This window comes from Alosa pseudoharengus, unplaced genomic scaffold (assembly GCF_046254945.1).
Source record: "Alosa pseudoharengus isolate Yale_2024_CS ecotype anadromous, Long Island Sound unplaced genomic scaffold, YU_APseudo_1.1 YU_APseudo_1.1_scf_13, whole genome shotgun sequence".
NCBI lineage: Eukaryota > Metazoa > Chordata > Actinopteri > Clupeiformes > Clupeidae > Alosa > Alosa pseudoharengus.
This window is the reverse complement of record NW_027468598.1, coordinates 11,662,641-11,688,643: the sequence shown is the minus strand read 5'-3', so window position 1 is coordinate 11,688,643 and position 26,003 is coordinate 11,662,641. Positions and strand designations below refer to the sequence as shown.

Below are 26,003 nucleotides of genomic sequence, written 5' to 3'. Positions count from 1 at the left end.
TATGACAGTACATATTCTTTCGTGGTTAAAGAAAACTTGCTGCTGGCTATCCATGATCCTGCATCAAAGAGAGTTCAGAGGTGAAGATCTATGACACAGAAAGATTACACAATCAGGCACTCATTCATATGTAGGTCATCAGTGTATGTCATCAAAGGGATGTGGTATTAGAGCTCACACAAAATGGCCTTTTTTGAAGTAGGACAATTATGGAATTCAGCTGAAATGTGTAGGTTAACATAAGTGAAATTGCACACTGAAAAGTAATAGGCCTATGAATATTTTATCATGATATATTTACAATAGAGAAATTGATAATGATTAGTGTATTATATACATGCACTTACAACAAGGGTTAAACAAAACCAATTAATTACTAAGGGTATTTTTTCAATTTCTTGTTGTTCCCTCTTATGCACCCCACTCTGTGTGTGTGTGTGTTTGTGTGTGTGTGTGTGCGTGTGTGTGTGTGTGTGTGTGTGTGTGAGTGTGTGTGTGCACATGAGTGTGTGTGTGTGTGTGTGTGTGTGTGTGTGCATGAGTGTGTGTGTGTGTGTGTTTGTGTTTAAATTTTGCTATTGCAACATGTGTTGAAAACAGGCTTAAGTAAACAGTTGGAGGGTGAGTGACATTGGACCCCATTGACCAGCCATGTCCCAAACATCGCAGTGGATTCTCCAGCTGTAGCATTCGGACTATAAGGCTCTCATCATGAGGCCAAGGCTGATTCTGCTGGCACTGACGCTGCTTCATACAACGTGCCACTCACAAGGTATGTTACCATGTTTTTAAACAGTTGCTGTTTAACAAGATGCGGTTTCTGCCATATGGCTCCACCTGTATTGCACATAAATCAATTTGTTGTTATGATGATTGCAAATTGCACCTCAAGAGCCTGGCGCTATAAGTGCGAACATTCCTCTTTGTGAGACCTAAAAAGCATTGTACGGCTTGCAGGATGATTATGAGGTTTGATGATCTGTTGTTTGTTTTTTTTGTCTTGTGCCTCAGAGTCCTGTGAGAACCGTTGTGAGAATGGCTTTGATGCTCAGAAGACTTGCCAGTGTGACACCATGTGTCGATACTACCAGAGTTGCTGCTCGGATTACGAGACCGCCTGCCGTATGCACAGTAAGACCTGAGGATCCGGTTGTTCCCTGTTGAGCAACTTAGTCTAGCAGCAGAAGTCAGTCTCCTTAAGCAAATTGGGCAAACAATACTGATTCTGCTTCCGAGAGAGGGAAGTAAATGTTTTTGTTTGTGGTTTTTGAGTTTCTTAAAGTCTACACTGTTTTGAAGACTCTTACTCTTGACTATATTTAATGTACACATATGTTTGCAAATTCTAAACACATATAATGCAGACATTATTGTGCAAGAATAAAATGTGGTTTTAGTGATATAATAGTTTCTCTGTTGATCTGAAGAAAGAGACTGAATAATCAATCTTATCTGATGCATTAGCTAAGTTAATGTTATACCCTGTTCTTTTAGTACGTGGAGACACGTTTGTGTTTGCTGAGGATGACGATGAGCAGATGAGCCCCACCAAGGCCACAGGTGGAGGCCGGTCACAAGGGAGGCTGTCAGGCCCCTCCACCACTGCCATGACTGCCACAGATGCAGGGACAAGAGCAGGGAGCACAGCAGAGCTGAGGCCAAAACCATCCATCGCTACACGCATCCCCCTTGAGGGCCCAACAGAGGTTGCTCCAAGTAAAACAGATGTTCCAAATACCGATGTGTCAGATACTGCCGATGCGCTGATTACTGATGTGCTACGCACCACTGATGTTTCAAGTGCCACTGCTGTGCCAATTACTGCTGATGTGCCACGTATCACCAATGTTTCCAGTGCTACTGTTATGCCAATCACGGCTGATGTGCCACGTGCCACTGATGTTCCAAGTGCGACTGTTTTGCCAATCACTGCCGATGTGCTACATACCACCCATGTTTCAAGTGCTACTGTTATGCCAATCACCGCTGATGTACTTAAGGTCACTGATCCCAAGCCAACACAGCCTCCAGATCCAGATGCGGATGCTTGCAGCGGTAGACCCTTTGATGCCTTCCTGCAACTCAAGAATGGCACACTCTTTGCATTCAGAGGTGAGTTTGAGATCACTCAAAGATATACAGTATACCCAAGTCGAAACTGTGGTGCTGGACTCAGTTTCAACCTTTGAACCTTGATTCTAGGCTAACACAGTTACCACATCCTGATAACACTTGTCCTCATTTTACCAGCTAATTCGAAAGGCATAAACAGTCCAGTCAAACCCTTAGTTATATATCAGTGTCATGGGTAATGGTACATACGTGTTTGTGTCCCCCAGGTATCTACTTCTTTGGCCTGGATGACAAATCAGTGCTGCCAGGCTACCCCAGACTCATCAAGGATGTCTGGGGAATATCTGGGCCCATCGATGCTGCCTTCACCCGAATCAACTGCCAGGGCAAAACATACTTCTTCAAGGCATCATATTCATTGCTTTGCATTTTTGCTGTGCATTTTCCATGTCATAGTCTGTGAAAGTTTCACAAATCAAAACTGCAAATGCCGTTTACTCATTTTGTTTCTCCCAATCTTAGGGAAATAAATATTGGAGATTTGAAGATGACGTGCTGGATGAGGACTATCCGCGAGACATCAGTGTGGGCTTCGAAAAGGTCCCTGATGATTTGGATGCGGCCTTCTCTGCTCCTGCCCATGGCCACCATGGCAAAGAGAAAGTCTACTTTTTCAAAGGTGGCGTAGACATACTCTAGATCTGGCAAATGCACTGATGCATAAGACCACATGTTTTAACACATCTGAATTGTATAAATTGCCTTCGTTTATAGGAGATCAGTATTACCAGTATGAGTTCAAACATCAGCCAACTCACGAGGAATGCATACAGATGTCCTTAAGATCACCCTCCATGCCTTTTCTTCATTACACCAACATGTACTATCAGAGCTGGGAGGAGTTTTACAACATCATCTTTGGAGGATGTAAGTAGGCTACAATCAAGTACACCCTTTGCTTTATTAATGCACACATACCGTAGTCAAGTCAAGTCAACTTTATTTATATAGCGCATTTCAGACACAGAGGTCATTCAATGTGCTTTACATAAACAAAAGCAAACAGGAATAGCTGATAAAAGCATAGAAGGGCAATAGTCAAAGAATAGTTTAAAAAGTAAAGAATAATAATAAAATAATAATAATAAGAAAACATAAAACACACAAGGTGATAGTACATAAAAGCATAAAAGGGCAATAATTTAAAAGTTTTTAAAAAGTAATAATTAAAACATAAAAACAACATAGAAACTATTAAAACATTTAGCTGAAAGACTTTCCCAGATTTAGAAATATAAAATTTATTGCAAAATAAGTGATCAGTTAGCAGAAAGTATCTGAGAAAAGTTTAAGTCTTCAGTCTTAAGTCTAGATTTAACTGGCTACAGTTGGGGCAACTTTGATCTCATCTGAAAGTTGGTTCCAGAGCTGAACTGCATAGCAACTAAACGCTGCTTCACCATGTTTAGTTCTAACAGTAGGTTTTACTAACAAGTATTTCTCCTGAGACCTGAGAGGTCTGGAAGGTGTGTACTGCTGAAGCATGTCTGCTAGGTAATTTGGTCCCGTTCCATTTAGTGATTTATAAACAAGCAGAAGCGCTTTAAAGTAAATTCTGTGACTTACTGGAAGCCAATGCCAGGACTTAAGTATTGGAGTAATGTGGTCAATTCTTTTAATTTTTGTGAGAACCCTAGCCGCTGAATTTTGTATCATCTGAAGCTGTTTGATAGTCTATTTAGGAAAACCTGTGAAAAGCCCATTGCAGTAGTCAACCCTACTGGAGATGAATGCATGAATATGTTTTTCTAGATCATGTTTAGACATTAGCCCTCGAAGTTTGGCAATGTTTTTTGAGGTGGTAAAAAGCTGATTTAGTTATTGCTTTCATGTGGCTGTTTAAATTTAGATCACTGTAAATTATGACACCAAGATTTCTAACAGTATTCTTTGCTTTAAACCCTTTAATATCAATGAGAGTGGCAACCTTAAAGGTGCAATGTGTAATGTAAGCCAAAAAATCAATTCATACTCCACATTCCATAAAAGATGGGGGCAGTATACCTCCAGAAAGTGAGTTGGTCTACCCTACGGTAACAACCGAGACATGTGTATTGCAGTTTGGCTGGTGGTTATGTCGCCCGCGTACCGCCTCCCATGGCCGAAACTAGCATTATGACACCTGTCGGGCTGTGGCTAGTAATTTAGCATGCTAATTCAGGTTGATATTCCTGCAGCGCTATACCTTGTCATTTTTTAAATGACACCATCGCCCTAATTTCTTCTCATTCTTTTGATGTGTGTAGCTCATTTCTTGGATATTTTTACCTCAATTCTTACACATGGCACCTTTAAGTCTTTCCTCTTTTTTACCAAATATAATTACTTCAGTTTTTTCTTTGTTCAACTGAAGAACATTTTGAGACATCCAGTTGTTAATCTTGTCAATACACTGACAAAGAGATTCAAGGGGACCATAGTCATTAGGCGAAAGAGCTAAGTAAACTTGGGTGTCATTGGCATAGCTATGATAGGAAATCAAATTGTTTGTGATGGTTTGTCCAAGTGGGAGCATATAGAGGTTGAATAATAGTGGCCCCAAGATTGACCCCTGGGGGACACCAACGGTCAATGACGTTGTAGAGGTACAGTTGCCGATATGCAACAAACAAACTTCTTTCTTGTAGGTATGATTTGACCCAGTTGATGACTATACCTGAAAGTCCAACCCAGTGCTCTAATCTGTGTAGTAATATGTTGTGATCAACAGTGTGAAAGGCTGCACTAAGGTCCAATAACACAAAAATGATGTTTTGCCTGCATCCATAACTCCACACTGACCAAGTCCACAACAGGAATCCATGACAACTGCTCAGGTTTCAATCTCTTGCTGTCTCTCAGTCCCAGGGCACCATCATGGGCCTCACTTCATTAACAAGGACTGGAAAGGACTCAAAGCCCCGATTGATGCTGTGATGGCGGGGAGGCTCTACGTCATTCCACGACCCCCGCCAAGGCAGGACCAGAACAGAAACAACCAGCAGCAGTGGGATCAGGGTTGGGGCCAGCAGTGGAGCTCCCGGCGCAGGCAGAACCGCTCTCCACAGTGGCCCGGCTCCAGTCAGTGGGGAGTGAACATTGGGCGAGAGTTCGCCGAACGCGGGATGAACGTAGGCCGGGAGTTCGCCGAGCGTGGGATGAACATCGGGAGGGAGTTCATGGGGACGAGGAGCCGTGACGACCGCCTGCGAGACCTGGAGGATCGCTGGCGAGACGAGCAGGACCGACGGCGAGATGAAGAGGAGCGGCTGAGGGACAGGTGGAGAGATGAGAACAGGAGGCGATACGACTACAATTACAGATTCGACCCACAGGATGACTTGCTCTTAGACAGGGTGCGGAAGAGTCAGCCGGTACAAAGCGTGTACTTTTTCAAAGGAGGTAAGGCCTGCAGGATGCAAACAAATGGAATTAACAGTAGCCTAACTGAATGAATGAAATGCATGAATGGAATATTAATACCATTAGAGAGTGAAAATAGCTTAGAACATCTTTCTTTTCTTTCTCTACACAGACAAATACTACAGGGTGGATCTGCAATCTAAACGAGTTGACCCAGCAAGTCCTCCATACCCAAGGTCCATCGGCAAATACTGGCTTGGGTGTAAGGAGAAACCTGGGGCAGAGAGGAAGTGAGCCCAAAGGGGTCACTAGCCTACACAAAGACTAGTCTTAATAACCCTTCACTGAGAGCACAAGCCAATAGGAATCCTTGATATAATGTGGCACACGACTGTTAAAATTGTTTATCAAATATGAACCATTGGGTGACAAACATGGTTATGGATGGTCGTATGACTTTTTAGTTCTTTCTGAACTGTTGAGTTTTCTGTTATTGCCTGCTTGGCTTTCAATGGTTGATCCTCACTACAGGATAAACCTGTGTCTCTGTTATTATCCCTTACCTACTTCACAATACACTGGAACAAAGTCAATGTGCTTGCAGTCCTTACAGTAAATGTGGTCATATTTGTCTTTTTTTTACTGCAATTACCTCAATACGAATACAAAGACGCGATGTAGTTGAATCAATTATCTGCCAAAATATAGTTTAACAGACACACGGTTTAGTACAGCAGATCGCCTACCTGGAAACAACTTGTACAGACTGAATTGGGTTAGAAAAAAATTACTGAATGGGGTTAGAAAATAAGACCTTGATCTCAACAGTGATACAGTAGGCTACATGTATGTCCAGGCATGACACAACATACTTTTAGAAGTGGATGCTGTCATATATGCTGTCAAATATGCATCAAGTTCACCAAGTCATGATAAGCTATTGGCGGTTACATGCTACTATTCCGACATGCCGCTACTTAGACATTGGCGTCTATTTGTCGAAGTGGTGGCATTAACATTAATTTTCAAGCATCCCACTACTGCAACAATTTTTTTTCCATTGTCGGAGTAGCAGCACTTGACCTTTTTTCAAACGTCCTGCCATTCCGACATGAGGTCCAGGGGCGGAGCCAGAGGGGTGGCTCCGGGTGGCACTGGCCACCCTTGAGATTCGATTGGCCACCCCAGGTGCCACCACCAAATCCTAGTCTACGATTGGCATGGTCTAAGGCGAGACCTTTCTTGATGCACTTGCAGCAGTTTGGAAGGCCAGATGTCATAAATGTAAGTGGCAAACACGCTTGCCTTTATTGGCCTACAGGCTATTGCTTGTGCTAACACACAAAGATATCTATTTACCTATTGCGTCTGCCAGTGCCTATTTATCTAATCAAACACTTAAGTCACTGACATTTGCTAGGTCATTAAGTGTTAACTGTAGGCTAGGCCTATATTTTGTAAAAGCATTTAATGTTCATCAAGCTTACTCATAAACACTTGTTGCATCTAGGCTACAGGTAGAGATATTCTGATGACATGTATGACCATTCAACCAGTCAAGCATTTGTTGTAAAATATTGAAATTATGGGAAATTTACATTGCTTAGGCTGAACTGCATGTTTCTTTTGTCCCCCATGCCTGTTTTATTCGTCCCAATCTGGAGGGATAAATGAAACATTGCGCACGTTCCACTTTTGCCAATAATTCCTGAACGCAGGGCTGGACTGGCCATCTGGCATACTTTTTTCTTTTTTGGCCGAGCCGGTCTTTCTAAAGTTAATTTTCCATAGTAGCATGTGACAACAAAATCATGCCTGTGTTCTGTTCCCAGAGCTTTCTCTCTCTATGATCTGTAGCGTTTCTCAAATTATGACCTTCCTTGACAAGTAGATTGCTGGTCTACAGAGCCATGTATTTAAAATACAAAATAGTATGTTGTCATTTGTATTTTATTTAGTTGGAAAATGGCATCATATTTTGTATCAAAATACCTTATAGGTTTGTAGTTTAAAAATACTGCCAAATATTTTTGGTAAAACCAATAACCCACTTGGTGATGTGATTATAAAAGTGCAAAACAATGAATGCAGCACTGGTGCTGACTTGAAATTTGCCCAGAGTTGGTGATCAGAATATTGAGATTCAGGCAGATAAGTAACATGGAGGTTGCTCACACACACAATACACTCATACCAACCTCAAGTTTCTTGAGAACTTAAGTCATCCAATTCGAACACATGGAACCATGTGGTTGCCCTGCAACAAGTTGGCCCATGTAGGCCCTATTGCCTAAAGCAAAACGTTGAATATTTTATATTCAAACCCACTAATAAATAAATAAAGTAAACTTAAGAAGAACAATAGTGGGTTTGCATGCTGTGGTCTTGCTGGATCAAACCCACTAACTAGAATTGCGGTTCCGAGGAACTGCAAGAGTGGGTTTGATCAGTGGCACGGAACTCGGCCTCATCCAAGGATTCCAACGGTACCTCATTTATGAAAATCGGGCACACGGATCAAAAGTTGTCTGCATTAACGCAACATCCAATAAGCTAAAACGCATAAATAACATGGTTGCTATGCTGGTTGCTATGGTGGTCGCTAGGTTGACATTACAGGGGTGGTTTCTAGGTTGTTGCTAGGGTAATTAGTTAGTTGCTAGTAAGCCATCTTAAGCTGACTGCATAAAGTGATTATTTTAAGAGATACATTTTCAAACCAGAACTGTGTATAGGTCATGGTTAAAAACGTATCAGAATCTCAGAAATAATCACGTAATGCAGCCAGTTTAAGATTTTTTAAGAAGTCAGATTTTTTAAAGGCAATCAAATTTCTGCTGACTCTCTTCTGGCTGCGGTTAAAGGCCAGCGCCTCCTGAGAGGCCTGAAGGGTCAGTTCTGAGGTTGTTGGCTGCTGGAACCGAAAAAAGGACTGCATTTTCTTAAAAGACAATGTGACTGAAGTGCGGGCAAAGTTTGCACAGAAATGTACGATTTTTCCCACCCTCATCGACCTCGTCATAAAACTTGTTTAAATGATCACACGACGCCTCCTTGCTGCTTTGTTGTCTACATCAGCATTTCTCAAACTTCTTTGACCTGAGGCCCAGTCAAGGCATACTTTGGGGTCATAGGGCCCACCTACATGAACCCACCCCCTCCTCCCAACCCCTATCAAATTGTAATGATATCACAATTATTATTTTTATACTATATTGCCTACATGCACTTCAAAACAGTCAATGTTTAAAGTGCTAAGATTGTTTACAAAAGTTTGTGAAAGCATGCACATCAGAGTACTGCTTTACTAATGTAAAATATAATTAGGCCTACACTAGTTTCATTGTTTTTGCATTGTTGCATGATTGATATGCTATTTAATTACATTTCATTTGAATGCCTGAATGTAAGAATTCAGGAAACACAATACCAGCTTTTAACATTTCTGTTGTTAGTTTATGTAAATCACATAACACATGAACTGTTTACATACTACTGATAGCCCATTACTGTACACAATAATACTGTGCCCATTCATTAACATATATTAAACATCAGGCGTCTTGTTTACACATTTAAACCATATTTGCACTTCGAATTTCGCTTCCAAACTGTAATAACTACATCTACAAAGTCTAAAGAAGATAACCATGTAGTCTGTTCATAGATAAGATCAATTTTGACAGAACTACAGACTTCGTGAAAGTAGCCTAGTAGTCCTACATAAAAGGCTCCATATTCACTTCATTGCAAAATCGCGGTTGGTCTGTTTACACACTAAAACCATATTTACACTTCGAAATTCGCTTCCAAATTGTAGTAACTACATCTACGAAGTCTAAGGAAGATAATCATGTAGTCTGTTCATAGATAAGATCAATTTTGACAGAACTACAGACTTCGTGAAAGTAGCCTAGAAGCCCTACATAAAAGGCTCCATTAACTTCATTGCAAAATCGCGGTTGGTCTGTTTACACACTAAAACCATATTTACACTTCGAAATTCGCTTCCAAATTGTAGTAACTACATCTACGAAGTCTAAGGAAGATAACCTTGTAGTCTGTTCAACGATAAGATACATTTTGACAGAACTACAGACCTCGTAAAAGTAGTACCTAAAATTAGTGTGATAAATGGCCATCACGTAGCCTAAAGCATAGAAGCTATAGCACTAGCATATGACAACAGCAAATAGCTAACGTTTACGTTAGCCTAACTTACTTATCGTTGACGTTGACCCGACACGTTTATAAGTTAGACCATAGACTGATAAGGACGTCCATCAAAATTCCGTGTGTATCCTGTGTATCTTTCGTGCTGCTATCCTGTTGCCTTTTCCCTGTTGTTCCGGCAACAAGGTTTTTACGCGATATTTGCCACATCCTAGAGAGTTGTTGTTTGGTGGGTCAGGTGACGAGCCGTCGAATCACAGCACAGCACCCAGAATGCATTGCAACACACCGTCTAGAAGGGACTCAGCGTTAGGTGGGCTTTAAATAGCATACAGAACCTATTGTAATATAACGTTGTCTGTAAGCTCCACAGATCGTGGCAAGACAATAGAATTGATTGTGGACTTCTTGCTGGGCAACGATGAGTAACTTGATTAGTAATGCTGCGTGGATATGCATGATATCTGTATGTAAGTGTTTTTCTCAATGTAATAATCTATACAACTGTACACATGACTAAGTTCAAATGGAGCTAGCTGGGTATAGGACTGGGCTGAATGGATTGGTGAAATACTTTATTTATTTATTTTTTTAATGACCTATATGAACATGGTTTGGCTTTAAAAAAAAGAGGAGACAGCGCTTCGCGTGCTGGCAAGGCATTGAACTGGGCTGAATGGATTTGGAAAATATATATATATATTTTTTAATGACCTGTATCAACATGGTTTGGCTTTAAAAAAAGCGCTGTCTCATCTTTTTTTACATTACCTTTACACTTAGTGCTGGCAAATCATTGAACTGGGCTTCATTCAAGGATTCCAACGGTACCTCATTCATGAAAATCGGACATACGGGTCAAAAGTTACATGCACACACCTTCATATACACAGACAGCCCAGCCCAGCCCATTAGAGCTCTGCCAGGTGGCTTAGAACTCTTCCAGGTGCAAGCTTAAGCAATTAGAGCTGTGATGTCACAATCGAATTAGAATCCTTGAACATTCCGCCATTCATTTCAATGGGGCCGAAAAACGCAGAAAAACGGGAATACCGCGAAAACGACAAGGGCCAGCGACACGAAATTAACAAGCAAGTTACACCGGTTCGGGCCTGAATTTTTGGAGTTCGAACCGCGTTGATAGCTCAAACGGTCTAGGAGCAGTAGTTCGGCCAAAAAGTGGGTGAAAAGGAATAATAAATAAACTAGAATTGCGGTTCCGAGGAACTGCAAGAGTGGGTTTGATCAGGGGCATGGAACTCGGCCTCATCCAAGGATTCCAACGGTACCTCATTTATGAAAATCGGACATACGGGTCAAAAGTTACATGCACACACCTTCATATACACAGACAGCCCAGCCCAGCCCATTATAGCTCTGCCAGGTGGCTTAGAACTCTTCCAGGTGCAAGCTTAAGCAATTAGAGCTGTGATGTCACAATCGAAATTTGAATTCTGAACATTCCGCCATTCATTTCAATGGGCCCAAAAAACGCAGAAAAACGGGAATACCGCGAAAACGACAAGGGCCAGCGACACGAAATCAACAAGCAAGTTACACCGGTTCGGGCCTGAATTTTTGGAGTTCGAACCGCGTCGATAGCTCAAACGGTCTAGGAGCAGTAGTTCGGCCAAAAAGTGGGTGAACAGGAATAATAAATAACTACAATTGCGGTTCCGAGGAACTGCAAGAGTGGGTTTGATCAGGGGCATGGAACTCGGCCTCATCCAAGGATTCCAACGGTACCTCATTTATGAAAATCGGACATACGGGTCAAAAGTTACATGCACACACCTTCATATACACAGACAGCCCAGCCCAGCCCATTAGAGCTCTGCCAGGTGGCTTAGAACTCTTCCAGGTGCAAGCTTAAGCAATTAGAGCTGTGATGTCACAATCGAAATTTGAATTCTGAACATTCCGCCATTCATTTCAATGGGCCCAAAAAACGCAGAAAAACGGGAATACCGCGAAAACGACAAGGGCCAGCGACACGAAATCAACAAGCAAGTTACACCGGTTCGGGCCTGAATTTTTGGAGTTCGAACCGCGTCGATAGCTCAAACGGTCTAGGAGCAGTAGTTCGGCCAAAAAGTGGGTGAATAGGAAGATATAATAATAACTAGAATTGCGGTTCCGAGGAACTGCAAGAGTGGGTTTGATCAGGGGCATGGAACTCGGCCTCATCCAAGGATTCCAACGGTACCTCATTTATGAAAATCGGACATACGGGTCAAAAGTTACATGCACACACCTTCATATACACAGACAGCCCAGCCCAGCACATTAGAGCTCTGCCAGGTGGCTTAGAACTCTTCCAGGTGCAAGCTTAAGCAATTAGAGCTGTGATGTCACAATCGAAATTTGAATTCTGAACATTCCGCCATTCATTTCAATGGGCCCAAAAAACGCAGAAAAACGGGAATACCGCGAAAACGACAAGGGCCAGCGACACGAAATTAACAAGCAAGTTACACCGGTTCGGGCCTGAATTTTTGGAGTTCGAACCGCGTTGATAGCTCAAACGGTCTAGGAGCAGTAGTTCGGCCAAAAAGTGGGTGAAAAGGAATAATAAATAAATAAATAAAGTAAACTTAAGAAGAACAATAGTGGTCTTGCTGGATCAAACCCACTAATAAATAAAGTAAACTTAAGAAGAACAATAGTGGGCTTGCTCCGCAAGCCCACAGCATGGCTTCGCCATGCTGTGGGCTTGCTGGATCAAACCCACTAATAAATAAAGTAAACTTAAGAAGAACAATAGTGGGTTTGATCCAGCAAGACCACAGCATGCTGTGGTCTTGCTGGATCAAACCCACTAATAAGAAAACTTAAGAAGAACAATAGTGGGCTTGCTGGATCAAACCCACTAATAAATAAAGTAAACTTAAGAAGAACAATAGTGGGTTTGATCCAGCAAGACCACAGCATGCTGTGGTCTTGCTGGATCAAACCCACTAATAATAATAATAAGAAAACTTAAGAAGAACAATAGTGGGCTTGCTCCTGAAGCCCACAGCATGGCTTCGCCATGCTGTGGTCTTGCTGGATCAAACCCACTAACAATAGTGGTCTTGCTGGATCAAACCCACTAATAAGAAAACTTAAGAAGAACAATAGTGGGCTTGCTGGATCAAACCCACTAATAAGTAAACTTAAGAAGAACAATAGTGGGCTTGCTCCGCAAGCCCACAGCATGGCATGGCCCTACCTTCCTTTCGGGGGGTCCAGTCCAGCGGGGGGGCTACAGATCAAAACGAAAAATGACGGTTCCATGCTATCCATGTGGGGGTACATGCCCACCAAGTTTTGTGTACCCCGGTCTTTCAGTGTCCCGGGAATCCTTGTTGGTGTACGTCACTAAATGTACACATAAATTATTTTATTGTAAGGCCCCCCATGAACGAAAGTACACAACACTTGGCATGCATTCGGAGGGTGTCATAATGATCCTACACTTTTAATTTCGTGCAGTTTTGACCTTGTCAGCCAGAGATATTGTGATGAAAACAATTAATTTTTTGCTTTTTAATTTTTAACTAGGTGGCGCTATACATGAAATAAGTGGTAATGGGATGGGTTGACATGCCCCCTTAAGACCAACATACATAAAAAAGGTGGACCTCGTAGGCCCTACGGTTCTCGAGATATTCACAGAAAACTGTCTCCGGCCACCTACAGGCCAGTTGGTGTATAGTAACATAAATTAATTTATTGTGTAGCCCCCCATGAACGGAATTCCACAAAATTTGGCGTGCATACAGAGGGTGTCATAATGACCCTACACTTCGTGCAGTTTTGACTATGTTAGGTCACAGATACCTTCAATTACAACACCTCATTTTTTCTTTTTTGTGTTTAACTAGGTGGCGCTATACATGAAATGAGTGGTTATGGAATGGGTTGACATGGCCCCTTGAGATCAACATACAAAAAAAAAATGGTCCTCCTAAACCCTACGGTTTTCGAGATATTCACAGAAAACTGTGTCTGCCCTACCCTCCTTTCGGGGGTCCAGTCCAGCGTGGGGGCTACAGATCAAAACGAAAAACGATGGTTCCATGCTATCCATGTGGGGTTACATGCCCACCAAGTTTCGTGTACCCCGGTCTTTCAGTGTCCCGGGACTCATTGACGGAAATTTGGGCATGCGAAAAAGAAAAAATAAATAAATTAAAAAAAAATCTGACTAAACCTATATGACCGCGCGGCGGTCATAATAACATGTCATAAGACTGGCAGCCTTAAAATGGTATGTTTAACAGCACCCCTGGACCCTCTTAGGCCAATATGATCCTCAATATTAATCAAAATGGTAATAATAACAATAATATCAATAGAATATTAAATATCAATAATAAAGAAATAAACAAATAGACAAAAAAAAAACAGGTCAAATTATTTTAACAGCTACAAAAATAGATGGCCATAGATAGTATAAGTTATTGTGGGGGAAATGTCTTGGATGAGTATATTTGTTTCATTTACAGTTTTTTTCTGATTGCTTAAGCACATTTTTTGTCAAGTCAAGTCAAGTCAAGTCAAGTCAGATTTATTTGTATAGCGCATTTAACATGCACAGAGTGCAACCCAAAGCGCTCCACATATAAGACATTGTCATTGACACAGACTAACAAAGACAATAGATGCCGGACGGAGTGGCGTAGTCGCCAGCGTACCCATGACACCAAGACATACATTTAAGAAATAACAAACACAAAAGATGTCGGATGGAGCGGCGTAGTTGCCAGCGTATCCGTGACACGTACCCGTTCAAGACATACAACAAACAAATTAATAAATAAAATAAATAAAAATAAAATTAGTCCAATTTCCAACCGGCTGAAAATGTCCAAGGGCAATGATGACTCGTGTGAAACTGCGCACAGCTGTGTCTCCACAACCGATGCAACGCCAACAAAGTTCTTTACAACTGACAAACCCGGTGAACTCAATGGCAGTCTGGAGATGACGTTAACGTTAGGCCTTGTTAGTCTGGAGATCACTGGAAGCATAACAGTCTCGAAGTCGTGGGCGATCTTGTAGATCAGCAACTCGGTGAACTTTTAACAGCGACAGTTTGTAGGTCCATGATGCAGAGTTCTTCAACGTTAACGTTAGTCTGCTCAATCCAGACTCCAGGCAGTTGGCATGGCAGCTCACAAGTCAGAAACAGCTTGGCGGCCTCGGCAGAGTAGCTCCAGCTGCTGTCCCGAGAAATCCCCTCGCCCAGACAGTGAAGTGCAGCACCGGCTCACAAATGTAACTACGGCTTTTTTTGCAAAACTACACACAAATAGGAAAACCTTTCACCCAATCAGCAAAACATTCTAGTTATCTTGCAAAAGCCAACACACCTTGCTTAACTCTTCACACCTTCGTAAAAATTGTGTTTTCGTATCAAACAGTAAACACAGCCATCACAATAATAAGCACACAATGTGCCAACTATGGTATGAATAAAAAACACATCTGGCTTTTGCTTTCTCTGTGCACAAGGTAGCCTATGTCAGTTTGAGGTCATACATAGAGAGGTCATACTCTCTCAAAATTTCGTCTACATCACATGCAATGTCCTAGGCACCAGGGAAAATATATTCTGGAATGCTGTATCCAGGCCTGACATGACAATAACCCCACATGTAGACTGATTTTTTTGCCTGTAAAAGGGCTATTTCTTTCTCTTCTTACCCTTCCTCTTCCCCCTCCTCGTCCTCCTCTTGCTCCTCCTTGTCCTCTTCCTCTAACTTCACCTCCTTGTCCTTGTCATCCTCTCCCTCTCACTTCACCTCCTTGTCCTTGTCATCCTCTCCCTCTCACTTCTTCACCTCTGCATCCTCTTCCTCCTCTTCTCTTCTTTCTCCTACTTCTTCACCTCCATGTCCTATTCTTCGGCCTCCTCTAATTCTTACTCTTCCCACTCTTCCTGCTCCCTCCATTGTACCTATTGTACATTACCTGTGGCTTATTTAGTGCTTAGGCTGATTGCGAAGTGAACTAATTATCTAAAACAGTTTTCACTGTTAGTCAGGTGATGACACACATATTTTAAAACATTTTGGGCTATGTATTCAGAGGCAGATATGTGTGGACTGGTGAATGACTAGAGACATATGCCAGATTTCTTGTCTTTGTCCATGAGAGAGTATGGAGATGGTGATCACAGATCAGCCAACAATTACAACGTTACAGTGGTAAGGATAAGGACTTCCTTATCTTTGAAATGTTCCTTAAATGGTAAAATGACGTTTTGGTGATCTGTTTTATGTGATTATTTAGTGCTAGGTCCTGGTCAATTATAACTCCTAGGTGTGGATGAGGTCAGTGAGTTGTGGATGAGGTCAGTGGAAGATCACTATACAGTATGTAGCCTGTGATGTGCATCAATACTTATATCAATACTGAGGTCCAGGAGGACCAGTATTGATATAGGATTTTTGAGGGAGGGCTTAATGTTAATAATAATGTCTTAAACGACTGTGGTACATGCCCTGATAGCATTGAATTATTTATAATCTAGAGCAAAACATTATCCAGGAAGGGGAGAGCAGTCTTAAGAAGGTGAGTAGGAATAGGGTCTAGTAGACTAGTTGTAGATTTTGATGAGGAAATTATGGAGGTGAGATCTAATATGTTGTGTATATGTAAATGAATTAAATGTTGTTTGAGGTATTATCTGTGATTCTGTTATGTTTTTGCTATCTTTCAGCAATGGAGTATGTGTATTTGGTGAAACTGATTGGTTATTGATCTTATCTCTAATTGTTTGACATACAATCATAATACTGACATACAATCATACTGTTGAAAATAACTGTTTTGTGAACTTTATTGAACATAGCCAGTGATTTAGGCAAAATTTATGGTGTTAATTACAGTGAAATATACAATTAAAAAAAATAGGGTTGAAACAGGTAAAAAAAATGGAGACATAATTTTTCTCCATGTTCAATGACCTCTAAAGACAATCCAACCACTCTCCAACAATTAACATTTCAAACCCACAGAAACCACATAGGCCCCCTGACTATAAGCCTAGCTCAGTCATTTATGCTATACCACATCTCCCTCCATTGGAAGAGCAAGCTGCATTGAGCGTAATAAACTGCATTTAGAATGGCAAATCCATATTCTAGATATTTTGGTGAAAGTAACTTAAAAGTAATGTAATAGTAGTGTAATGCCTTACAATTCAGAGAGTAATATTCTAATGTAACAAATTACTTTGAAATGACAGTAATACATTACGATTTTGAAGTAACTTGCCCAACACTGCTGTATGTGGTTTTAGTGCTTCCTGTCATAGAGAGCCATGTTATTTCACGGCAGTCAAAATTATTAAGATATATCGTTACTTTAGTTGTAGGGCAGGACCTCCATCACCTGACAACCTTTTGATGTAAGTAGGTCAGAGAAAATACATGTCATTCATACACATCCTCAGGTGACTGATAACTTCACGTGCATAATTCAGCAGAAAGATTTGCATACAACAGAAACGTGAGGGTTGGGTTGTCGTGCACGCACATGCAAGGTAAATCGTAAATGTAAATGTAAGTCAGGTTTATAGGCCACAAGGAATTTGGTCTCTGCATTTATCCCATCCGTGAATTAGTGAACACACAGAGCACACAGTGAACACATCATGTATGATTTCACGGCAGTAAAAAAGTGTTTAAGATATCGCTACTTGAGTTGTAGGGCAGGACCTCTGACAACTTCTGACACCTCTGACAACTTTCTGATGTAAGTAGGTCAGAGAAAATCCATTTGTCATTCATACACATCCTCAGGTGACTGAGAACATCACGTGCACGTGAGGGTTGGGTTGTCGTGCACGCACATGCAAGGTCTTTTTTTACGTTTGAAAACTATGACCATTTTCAGAGCCTAAATAAGATAAATCGGATATGATTGTAAATTGTAGAATTACACTGTAGTGTAATGCTAGATTTGCCAAGTTGTGGAATGCAATAAAACATCACATTAAACTTAAAGTCTGGCTTACTGATTATAGAGGTTAGACAAAAAGGCTTGTTCACCAAACTGTTACCGGTAGTGATGTTATTTTGATTTTTGTTTTTGATGTTGAATTTATTTTCTTCAGATTTATCTGAAAGGGTGACCTGTATATTTTTGCTCAAATTTGGTGATTTGATATGGAATGAACCTTATAACATTGAATTGGGGCCACAGTCTGTTTAAATCATTTTTACTTGGCATAAGTCAAAAGAGGTACATTACAAATTACAAATACACATTAATCACACTTACAAACCTGTGTTACAAGACAGATTTTAATGCTGTCTCATCTTGTGTTAAATCTGTGCCTATATGTGTAGTTTTGTGACACCAAGTACCAAGAGACAAAAATGGAGAATAATTTGCAAAAGTAAAATGTAATCAGATATTATGGATATTTTCATAATTGGTACTACTATGGTTGCTTTCATAATGCATGACATTTTCATACTTTGGTACATCATCATCACAGGCCACCATGACTTCATTGGCAATGACTTCCCCCAGGTTGGTCGCAATTTGTGCAGTTCCCACAGTCAGATACCCGTCCTCTCCTGGAGGATCTGGGCAGCAAGCTCTGGGCTCGGCCAGCTGGACGTCTCTCCTCGGCGATGCAGGAGCCACCCACTCTGGGACGCTCTTCAAAATGGAGGACAGCGGCCTCTTTGGGGCAGCGCCCTCCTGTGGGCTCTCGTTGGTGCTCACGGGACAGGGGGAGCTGAGGGTTGTGTGCTTCCGGCGGCTGGGCTTCCTCATGGGCACAGCACCAGGGGGGCTCCCCCCTCCTCCGGTACTCACCACCTGCTCCCAGACTGCGGCCCGTGCTCCCAGCTTCCTCCGCGGGGGCTTGATGATGGCCTCTCCACGGGCCTTGGGCTTGCTGCCTTCTTCCCTCTGCCTCTGGATGCTGCCCAGCCGGCGCAGCATGGCCTGTACTGGCCCCTCCGAACTTGTCTCTGCCTTGGACCCATGCGAAGCTTTTCCCACAGTCACATACACAGTGGTCACCTTATCCAACCCGTCCTCCGACTGGTGGCTACCGGTCAGGGCCGGTGTTTGGGCGTTCTTTTTGGTCGGGTTTGACAGTGTACGTCGCCGACTGCTCCCAGGCACGGCGAGAGTGCTGCGGGAGGGTGCGGAAGCGTACCTCCCGGCCTCAGGATCGTCCGGATCTTCCGCAGTCGTCTGCTCGTCCACGAAGTTCTCACCCACCTCTGGCTCTTGGTCACCCCTGTCCATCCCGCCCTCTTCCCGGCTCTGGAGAGCAGAGACCATGAGGACCCCCCAGGGGGTCTTGGGCTTGCGGCCGACAGCCGGTAGCTCCTGTCCCGAGCCACGGCGCTCCTTTGGGCTGAACTTGGTGCCCTCGGCGAAGGAGACAGATGGGCGCTTGGACTTGGCGATGCTGGAGGTGCGCGGGATGCCGAATGCCAGAGACATGTCCTCAGAGCTGAAGGCCGACGGGTCAGGGAACATGTTGCACTTAGAGCTCAGCTCCTGGAACTCCCCTCCCGCTACAGTGGAGATATCTGGACAAGAGGCAAAGATCAGGGCAGAAGATGGGTCAGGAAGTGTGGATCTGACATACCATCAGTCATTACATTGTAAAAAAAAAATCTGTACGAAAGAAATTTGCCAGTACATTTTCTTTGTATTTTGTACATTTTCTGTACAGTTCTACAGACAATTCCCTCAATTGTTTCCCTCGCCTTGAAATATTGAATTATTTCTATGAATAAAGAATATTTCCTGTTATTTTAAGGAACCTCCAAGCATTAAAGGAATTGTCTGTAAACATTTTCAAAATTTACAGAAATTGCTCGAATTAGCTCAACACGGACTACACACTGTATGTATATTGACATTGGAATTAAAATGGGTTCCAATCTACCTTCTCTGGGTGGAACACAGTATAAGGCCTCTCCCTCCTCTCCCTCATAGCTCTCAAATGAGTTGTCTGTTAACCAACCAGATGAGGGCGGCTCAATGAAGCTATGGTTGAACGTGAGCTCAGGATCGTGGTGAGACACTAAAGGCACAAAAGAGAGTTTTCAGATCTCAAGATCTTTAAACTATAAACAATCTAAAAACAAAATATGCGGCTTTGAAATGATATCTACACCCTGAGAACTGAAACCAGAAATAATAGCTTTGGTATGACAGACAGGTATGTAAACACTACTTAAAAATTACTTCATCGATGAAATTATTACTTTCATAAAAGCCAAAGGAGTCAAATTAAATACTTTCATCTCAAATCTTTTAAACCCAAATCATCCGGTTACTTTGTTATAGGCAACTAAATAATGATGTGTCTCCCATACTGATGAATGTTCACTGTGGCTTCGGTGTCACGTGTGTCATACACCTGACCTGTGACTCTGGGCAACCCTGATGTCCACAAGCTGGTGCAAGGTATGGATGAGCTGACAGTAGCCAACACACTGTACACATGGTGTTTCATTCGCAAGGCAGGACCTCCGTCTCCCACGGCAACCCTTTGGTGTCAAAATATTGCAAGTCAGAGATGTGCATAGGTAATCTCGTACGCACATCTATGAATAGTACACTTCATGCAAAAAACAAATTTAAAGTATTCGAATATAACATACAGAAGCATGCACACGTGGTGGGGGGGATGTTCCCATATGCACAATAATGACACTGCAGTGACGCTACTTGTGGTAACATGCTTGCATGCTTGTGTACGTGTTTGAGAGAAAGAGAGAGAGAGAAAGAGAGAGATGAAAGGAGTATTAACTAAGCCACACCTCTCTTTTCCATCCGTGGGAGCCTTTTCCGAACAGCAGCAGCAGCAGCAGCAGCAGAGTAGTACGATGAGGACAAGCAGCACAAGGATGAGAAGGCCCACGATGAGACCTGCCTGGGAGCCTAATGATGCATCCACAGAGATATGCATGCAAGCACGGGACGCACGCAAATATTAACACAGACACGCACACAGCCTTTTACCAGCTCCACAACAGCATGCATGGGCACGATTCAACATAATTATGCTTGCGCAAAACAGACTATCCCAGATACTGTAACCACTTCAACAGGACAGCAGGCAAACATCTATGGAGCATCAATATGAAGAGTTTGGTTCCAAAAAGCTATATCTCAATTTTCAAAAACATTAAAAAGTCATGTCGTTTAATTGTGTATTTCAGGTTATATCAATAAAATTGCAGTTGTGTTGTTTTGATTGAGTTAAGATAAATCAAACAACAATACCCAACTAAAGTTCTACTGAAATTACTTTGAAAACAATATGTAAAATTGATTAAAAAGGAGGATATAGCATTTTGGAACCAAACTCTTTATATATCTCAACCCCAATTTGTCACAGCTCCTCTGTTTCCTGTGTTTTGTACAAGTACAGTGGTGACCAGCAACGTGGAAAGGGACATACTGTAGAGGCACGCTCCTGAGACACGATGGCAGCCCACTTCGCCACAGTTACACACAGACGAGCAGTTCACACCGTAGAGGTGATCTGGACAAGTGCTGTTGCAGCTGCAAGGTAATTGAAGAAGACACACACACAACTTACACATTCACAATCATTGTATTTGCACTTGGTTGGTGCCTCCTTTTCTGAACAGCAAGGGCACAATGGGACACTGCATTCTAGCAAATATGTTCACTCTGTAATATGCTATAATATACTATACAGTAACTGAGCATTGAATAATGTAGTACACCGTATAGTACAGTACTGTAGTACATTTCGTTTTAATATGAGATTCAAAGCACAGAGGTGTTAAATGCACGAGGCCCTGACCTCTCGCCCTGGAAACCAGGCTGACAGATGCAGTTTCCTGCTACAGGGTCACATTGCCCATAATAGCAGGGGCTGCACTGAAAGCGGCAGCCATCACCAAACGTTCCCACAGGACACAAATTGTCACACCTGCAACAGTCAAACCAAGAAAAGCCATCAACGTGAAAATAAAATGTAAAAAACGGAAGTGGTGACCATTACTTCCTCTCCTGGTTTTTGGTACCACAATCCTTCATTTCTCAGTGTAACACTGTGGTAATTATAGAGGTTCATCGGACACACAGAATGGCTGATGATGCTGTTTCTACATGAGACACATTCAATGTTGAAGTTAGTATTACTTAGTATAACTTAGTTTCTAAGAAAATACTGTTTGTTTTCTCTTCATACCTGGGGCCAATCCAGCCGGGGTTACAGTGAGAACACTCCCCTGTCACCGGATCGCAGGCCTCTTGGTTCTTGCAAGTTGGACATGCTTTACGACAGTGGTCTCCATAGAATCCAAGGGGACAGAGCTGGTCACAGCGTGTTCCGTTCCAGCCTGGATCGCAGGCCTTACATGAGCCGTCCACTGCAGAACACGCAGCGCCCTTAAGACAGTGACCACACCTGGACAGACAGGAGACTGGGCACTAATTACGCATGTGATGCACTTAACACAAGATCCTCAAAACAGGCTTAGAGATCTACCATAAATGTAGTCTGTTTAGTTTAGTCTACTCTCTAAACTAATTCTCAAAGGATAGGAAACAATACAGACAGACTGTATTTTATATTACATACAGAATGCACACAGGGTGATGTTTATATTCATAACACTATGCAACAATTTAAACATTTTGATGTATGTTTTTCTATAGGCAACCATGTATCTCATGCAAACAGGCAAAAAAGCCAGAAAAGATTTCTCAGCCAGATATTGACAGATGACACCACTTAGCTTTCAATAGTGCCAATAGGGTTGTTGGTAGTGTTTGAAAGGGTTTTTGGATTACCTTTAGGTTTTGGATAAAAAATGTTTTAAATGACGCATAATAGCAGCACTAATTGTGTCTATGATGAGATATTGCAACGCAGTAAATGGCAATTATAGTGGCAAAGACGCTTTCGTCTCCCCACCTCGTCAGGCATCCTCTGCCGTGGTAGCCAGGGCTGCAGGGCTCGTGACACACGGGGCTCTTGTAACCGGGCTCACACACGCACTCCCCATTGCTAGGGTCGCACTCCCCGTGGCTGAGGTCACAGTTGCAGTGTCGGTCACAGCCCGGCCCCCACCAGCCTCTCACGCACTGGCAGTGGCCTGTGTTCTGGTCACAGGGTGACAGGTAGCAGTTGCAGCGCAGGCTGCACTTCTGGCCGTAGTAGCCTTGCTTGCACACGCACTGGCCGCTCGATGGGATGCACATCGTCGTGCCCTGCTCGAAGCAGTGGCACATCTTGCCGCAGGTAGACGTCCACCAGCCCTCATCGCAGGTGCAGTTGCCGTGCAGTGGGTCACAGTGGCCGTGGCGGCCACACATGCACTCGTGCTGGCATAGCGGACCCCACCGGTTGGGCAGGCAGGTGCACTCGCCCGTAGCCGGGTGGCAGCGCCCGTTTGGGTGGCACAAGCAGTGCTCACGGCAGTCGGATGCCCAGAACTCAGGAGGGCAGGCTGCATACATACAGATAGCAGGCGAGAAGCAATGAGGCTTTACAGTATAGAAATACAATATTATAGCATTCTTAAATATAGAAATACTATATTATAGCATCTAAAATAGTATTTCTAAATATAGACATATATATTATATCACTTTGTGTCTTTGTATGGCATATATTTACTTTTTTATTTTATTGTGTTTACTTTTATTGTTTTATTGTTTACCTCAGCTCAGCAGCATATTCTACCCTAATCATTCATTTTCTATTATTACCTAGCCTAATGACACATAAGCATCTAAATACATGAATAGAAAAAGCTACTTAAAACGTTCCTTTGCAAAATTCTCATTTAAAAAAAAACACCAATTCAACATTCATAATAGATCCATTCATGACCGGTCCATTCATGCCAGGTTCATGTCATGCCAGGTCCAATTGACTGCTCACTTACAGGTTTTGCACTGAGCGCCAAAGTAGCCAGGTCTGCAGCGACACATTCCTGGATAGACACACACCTCATCCTGCTGGCAGGCCCCCTCTCCCTCACACAGAGCTGGACACAGGGTCATGCTAGGATTTAGTTCCAAAGTTCACACACACACACACACACACACACAGTGGCGGTTCTAGACTCAATTACTCCCTGGGCGAGATCCCCCCGAGCGCCCCCCCCCCCCCCCCCCAACAACAAAAAAATCTTCTTTTTTTTCAAACAGTCATTTTTTTAAACAGCAACGTTAACCAAAATGATGGAAATAAATAATCAGAACTTTTGAGGTTTTGACCGTTTTGTTGCAAAGCATAATCCATCTCATGGTGAAATTAGTTGTTGTGTTTGTTAAAACCGAATTATTATTTTATAGGCTAAGCATAGGTATCATTGCAAGATGGCTAACAAACGTAAAAGTTAGACTAGGCTAGGCCCTATCAATTAACATTGACGTTAGCCCTTCACTCATGACATGATACTGTTATTATTAGGACATTACATACCTTTATCCTTTGCTCGTTTCTCCTCTTCTACTTTTCTTTTTTTTTGGAACTGGGCACCTGATGGCTTTGACCGCTTTCTGTCCATCGTGTTTGGCACTCGACAGTCGACAACAATCCACAAATTCCCATGATCCACTCGCGACCACAGTCAAGACCAAACCAATTCACCTGGGTGACCTCTTAATCGTTTTGTCACCTATTTTTATTAGCCATTTCACACAGTTAATTAAATGTGCAGGAATCATAGGTCTGCATTCATAACATTATGAGATGTGCGTTGTTTGGAAGAAAGTCAAGGTGTGACTGATTTTAGCCCACTAATAGACTGTTGTAGGCTACTATACAGTGGATCCCCATTCATCCCCCCTTTCCCGTTTCATTAAGGAGACCCAGAGGTGAACTGTCCCCCGCAAACCCCTCCCTTCGCCCCTTCCTCTGCACAGTGCAGTGCAGTAGGCCTACCTTCTGAGCAACAGGGGCGCCAATTCCCTAATTCCTCACACAAGTGATGGATAATAGAAAATCGTTTTGCGACGTTTATTATTATTATTATTATTATTATTATTATTATTATTATTTTTAAGCGCTCGTGCCGCCCCCTACAAGATGCCGCCCCGGGCGACCGCCCGGTTCGCCCGTACCTAAAACCGCCACTGCACACACACACTCTCTCTCTCTCTCTATCTCTCTCTCTCCATCTCTCTCTTTCTCACACTTACACACACACACACGTACACACCTACACGTACATGTACAGACACGCACGCACACACACACACACACAGACAGAGCAGATGACAGTGCCGACATCTACTGGACAGCAGGAAACTAGCTCTCCTCTGTTTACCTCTGTGTAAAGTAAATGTGGTGGGGAAGCACATTTGGACAGAGTGAGCGGGGAAAGCAGAGACACTCACGGATAGAACACTCGTCTCCCTGCTGATGCCAGCCATCACAGCACACTAGAGAGGACGGATCCCTGTAAACACAAACACAATAAGTGCCATCATCACAGAGAGAAAACCCACATTTCTATTTGATCTGCTGCGTCAGTGTCTTGAGTCAGTGTTTTAAAAATGTTTTCCTTTCATTTTCGTGAAAAAAACCTGAGACATTTTACACTTTGCTTTACGTCTCTTCCGTTATGAAGCTGTTTACTTGCTTTGCACCTCACTTATAAAATGCTATGAATGAAAATAATCTGCCAAATGACTAAATGTTAATGTATTTACATGAGAAAAGCTCTTGGAAAGCTCGATCAGATGTTAAAGTAATCAAGAGTGCGGCGGATGGCACAAATAGACAACATGCAGTTAAAGGGACCCCTATGGGTAGCAATGGAACCTCCTACACAAACAATCTGTCCTAAACTCCTCCAACATTCCTTGGCCACATTTTGTACAAAATTACAGTTTGAAAATACTAAAATCACCCATCTAAAGGAAGAGAAACAATACAGAAGTGAAAGTGCCCTGGTGGAATAAAGAAAAGGTGACAGCAAGCAGAGCAGAGCAGCTGTGGCTCTGGGAAACCACCTGTGGTCCAGGCACACGTTCCGTCCTCTCGGTGAGAGTTTCTGCGCGGAGCCGGAGCCGAGGCAGCCCAAGACCAGAAGCCCAAGACCAATCAGACGGACGTCCATGTCCTCCTCTTCCTCAAGCCACCGGCCCTCCAGACAGGGGCCCTCACTCCTCTCTCCAGCCCTGGTCTCTGAAGGACAGTCTCCTCGTCGCCCTTTCTCTCTCCCTGTGGTGTCTGCTTCGGCCAGCCGTGCGCTGTGCTCTCCAAGCTCGTCCATTTCCTCTCCCCGAGTTTCCTGGGGAAGTGCAGGCGGCTTCCTCCTATTCAATAAGCCGCCGTGCTGTTTTAAGACACAATCACAGTGCAGAATTCTGGGAAGGGGCGAGTA

At 42.8% G+C, this 26,003-nt stretch overlaps 2 protein-coding genes across 2 annotated transcripts; one reads left to right on the top strand and one right to left on the bottom strand.

Annotated features, from left to right (window-relative positions):
• Positions 1–711: 711 nt before the first annotated feature.
• Positions 712–5,956, top strand: vtna (vitronectin a). The gene is made up of 8 exons (XM_076281669.1): positions 712–772; positions 1,012–1,131; positions 1,495–2,112; positions 2,340–2,479; positions 2,596–2,752; positions 2,848–3,000; positions 4,975–5,514; positions 5,648–5,956. The coding sequence occupies exons 1-8, from the start codon at positions 712–714 to the stop codon at positions 5,767–5,769; spliced, it is 1,911 nt and encodes a 636-aa protein (XP_076137784.1). The 3' UTR covers positions 5,770–5,956.
• An 11,888-nt stretch (positions 5,957–17,844) lies between these two features.
• scarf1 (scavenger receptor class F, member 1) lies at positions 17,845–26,003 on the bottom strand. Its single transcript, XM_076282155.1, has 11 exons — positions 25,630–26,003; positions 25,012–25,073; positions 23,553–23,654; positions 22,577–23,111; positions 21,848–22,066; positions 21,458–21,586; positions 21,086–21,189; positions 20,442–20,562; positions 20,044–20,168; positions 19,562–19,699; positions 17,845–19,199 (listed from the first exon to the last, which is right to left on the bottom strand). Exons 1-11 carry the CDS (start codon positions 25,890–25,892, stop codon positions 18,052–18,054), a joined length of 2,946 nt encoding a protein of 981 aa, XP_076138270.1. The 5' UTR covers positions 25,893–26,003; the 3' UTR covers positions 17,845–18,051.

Bases quoted from the DNA above. Each gene is read 5' to 3' on its own strand.
- vtna (XM_076281669.1), top strand. From the start codon at position 712: ATGAGGCCAAGGCTGATTCTGCTGGCACTGACGCTGCTTCATACAACG. The intron at 2,113-2,339 runs GTGAGTTTGAGA...TGTGTCCCCCAG, and splicing joins CACACTCTTTGCATTCAGAG to GTATCTACTTCTTTGGCCTG. The intron at 2,480-2,595 runs GCATCATATTCA...TCCCAATCTTAG, and splicing joins GCAAAACATACTTCTTCAAG to GGAAATAAATATTGGAGATT.
- scarf1 (XM_076282155.1), bottom strand. From the start codon at position 25,892: ATGGACGAGCTTGGAGAGCACAGCGCACGGCTGGCCGAAGCAGACACC. The intron at 22,067-22,576 runs GTGGGGAGACGA...CTGTCTGTCCAG, and splicing joins GGCAGAGGATGCCTGACGAG to GTGTGGTCACTGTCTTAAGG. The intron at 20,169-20,441 runs GTGTGGCTTAGT...TTGACACCAAAG, and splicing joins CCCACGGATGGAAAAGAGAG to GGTTGCCGTGGGAGACGGAG.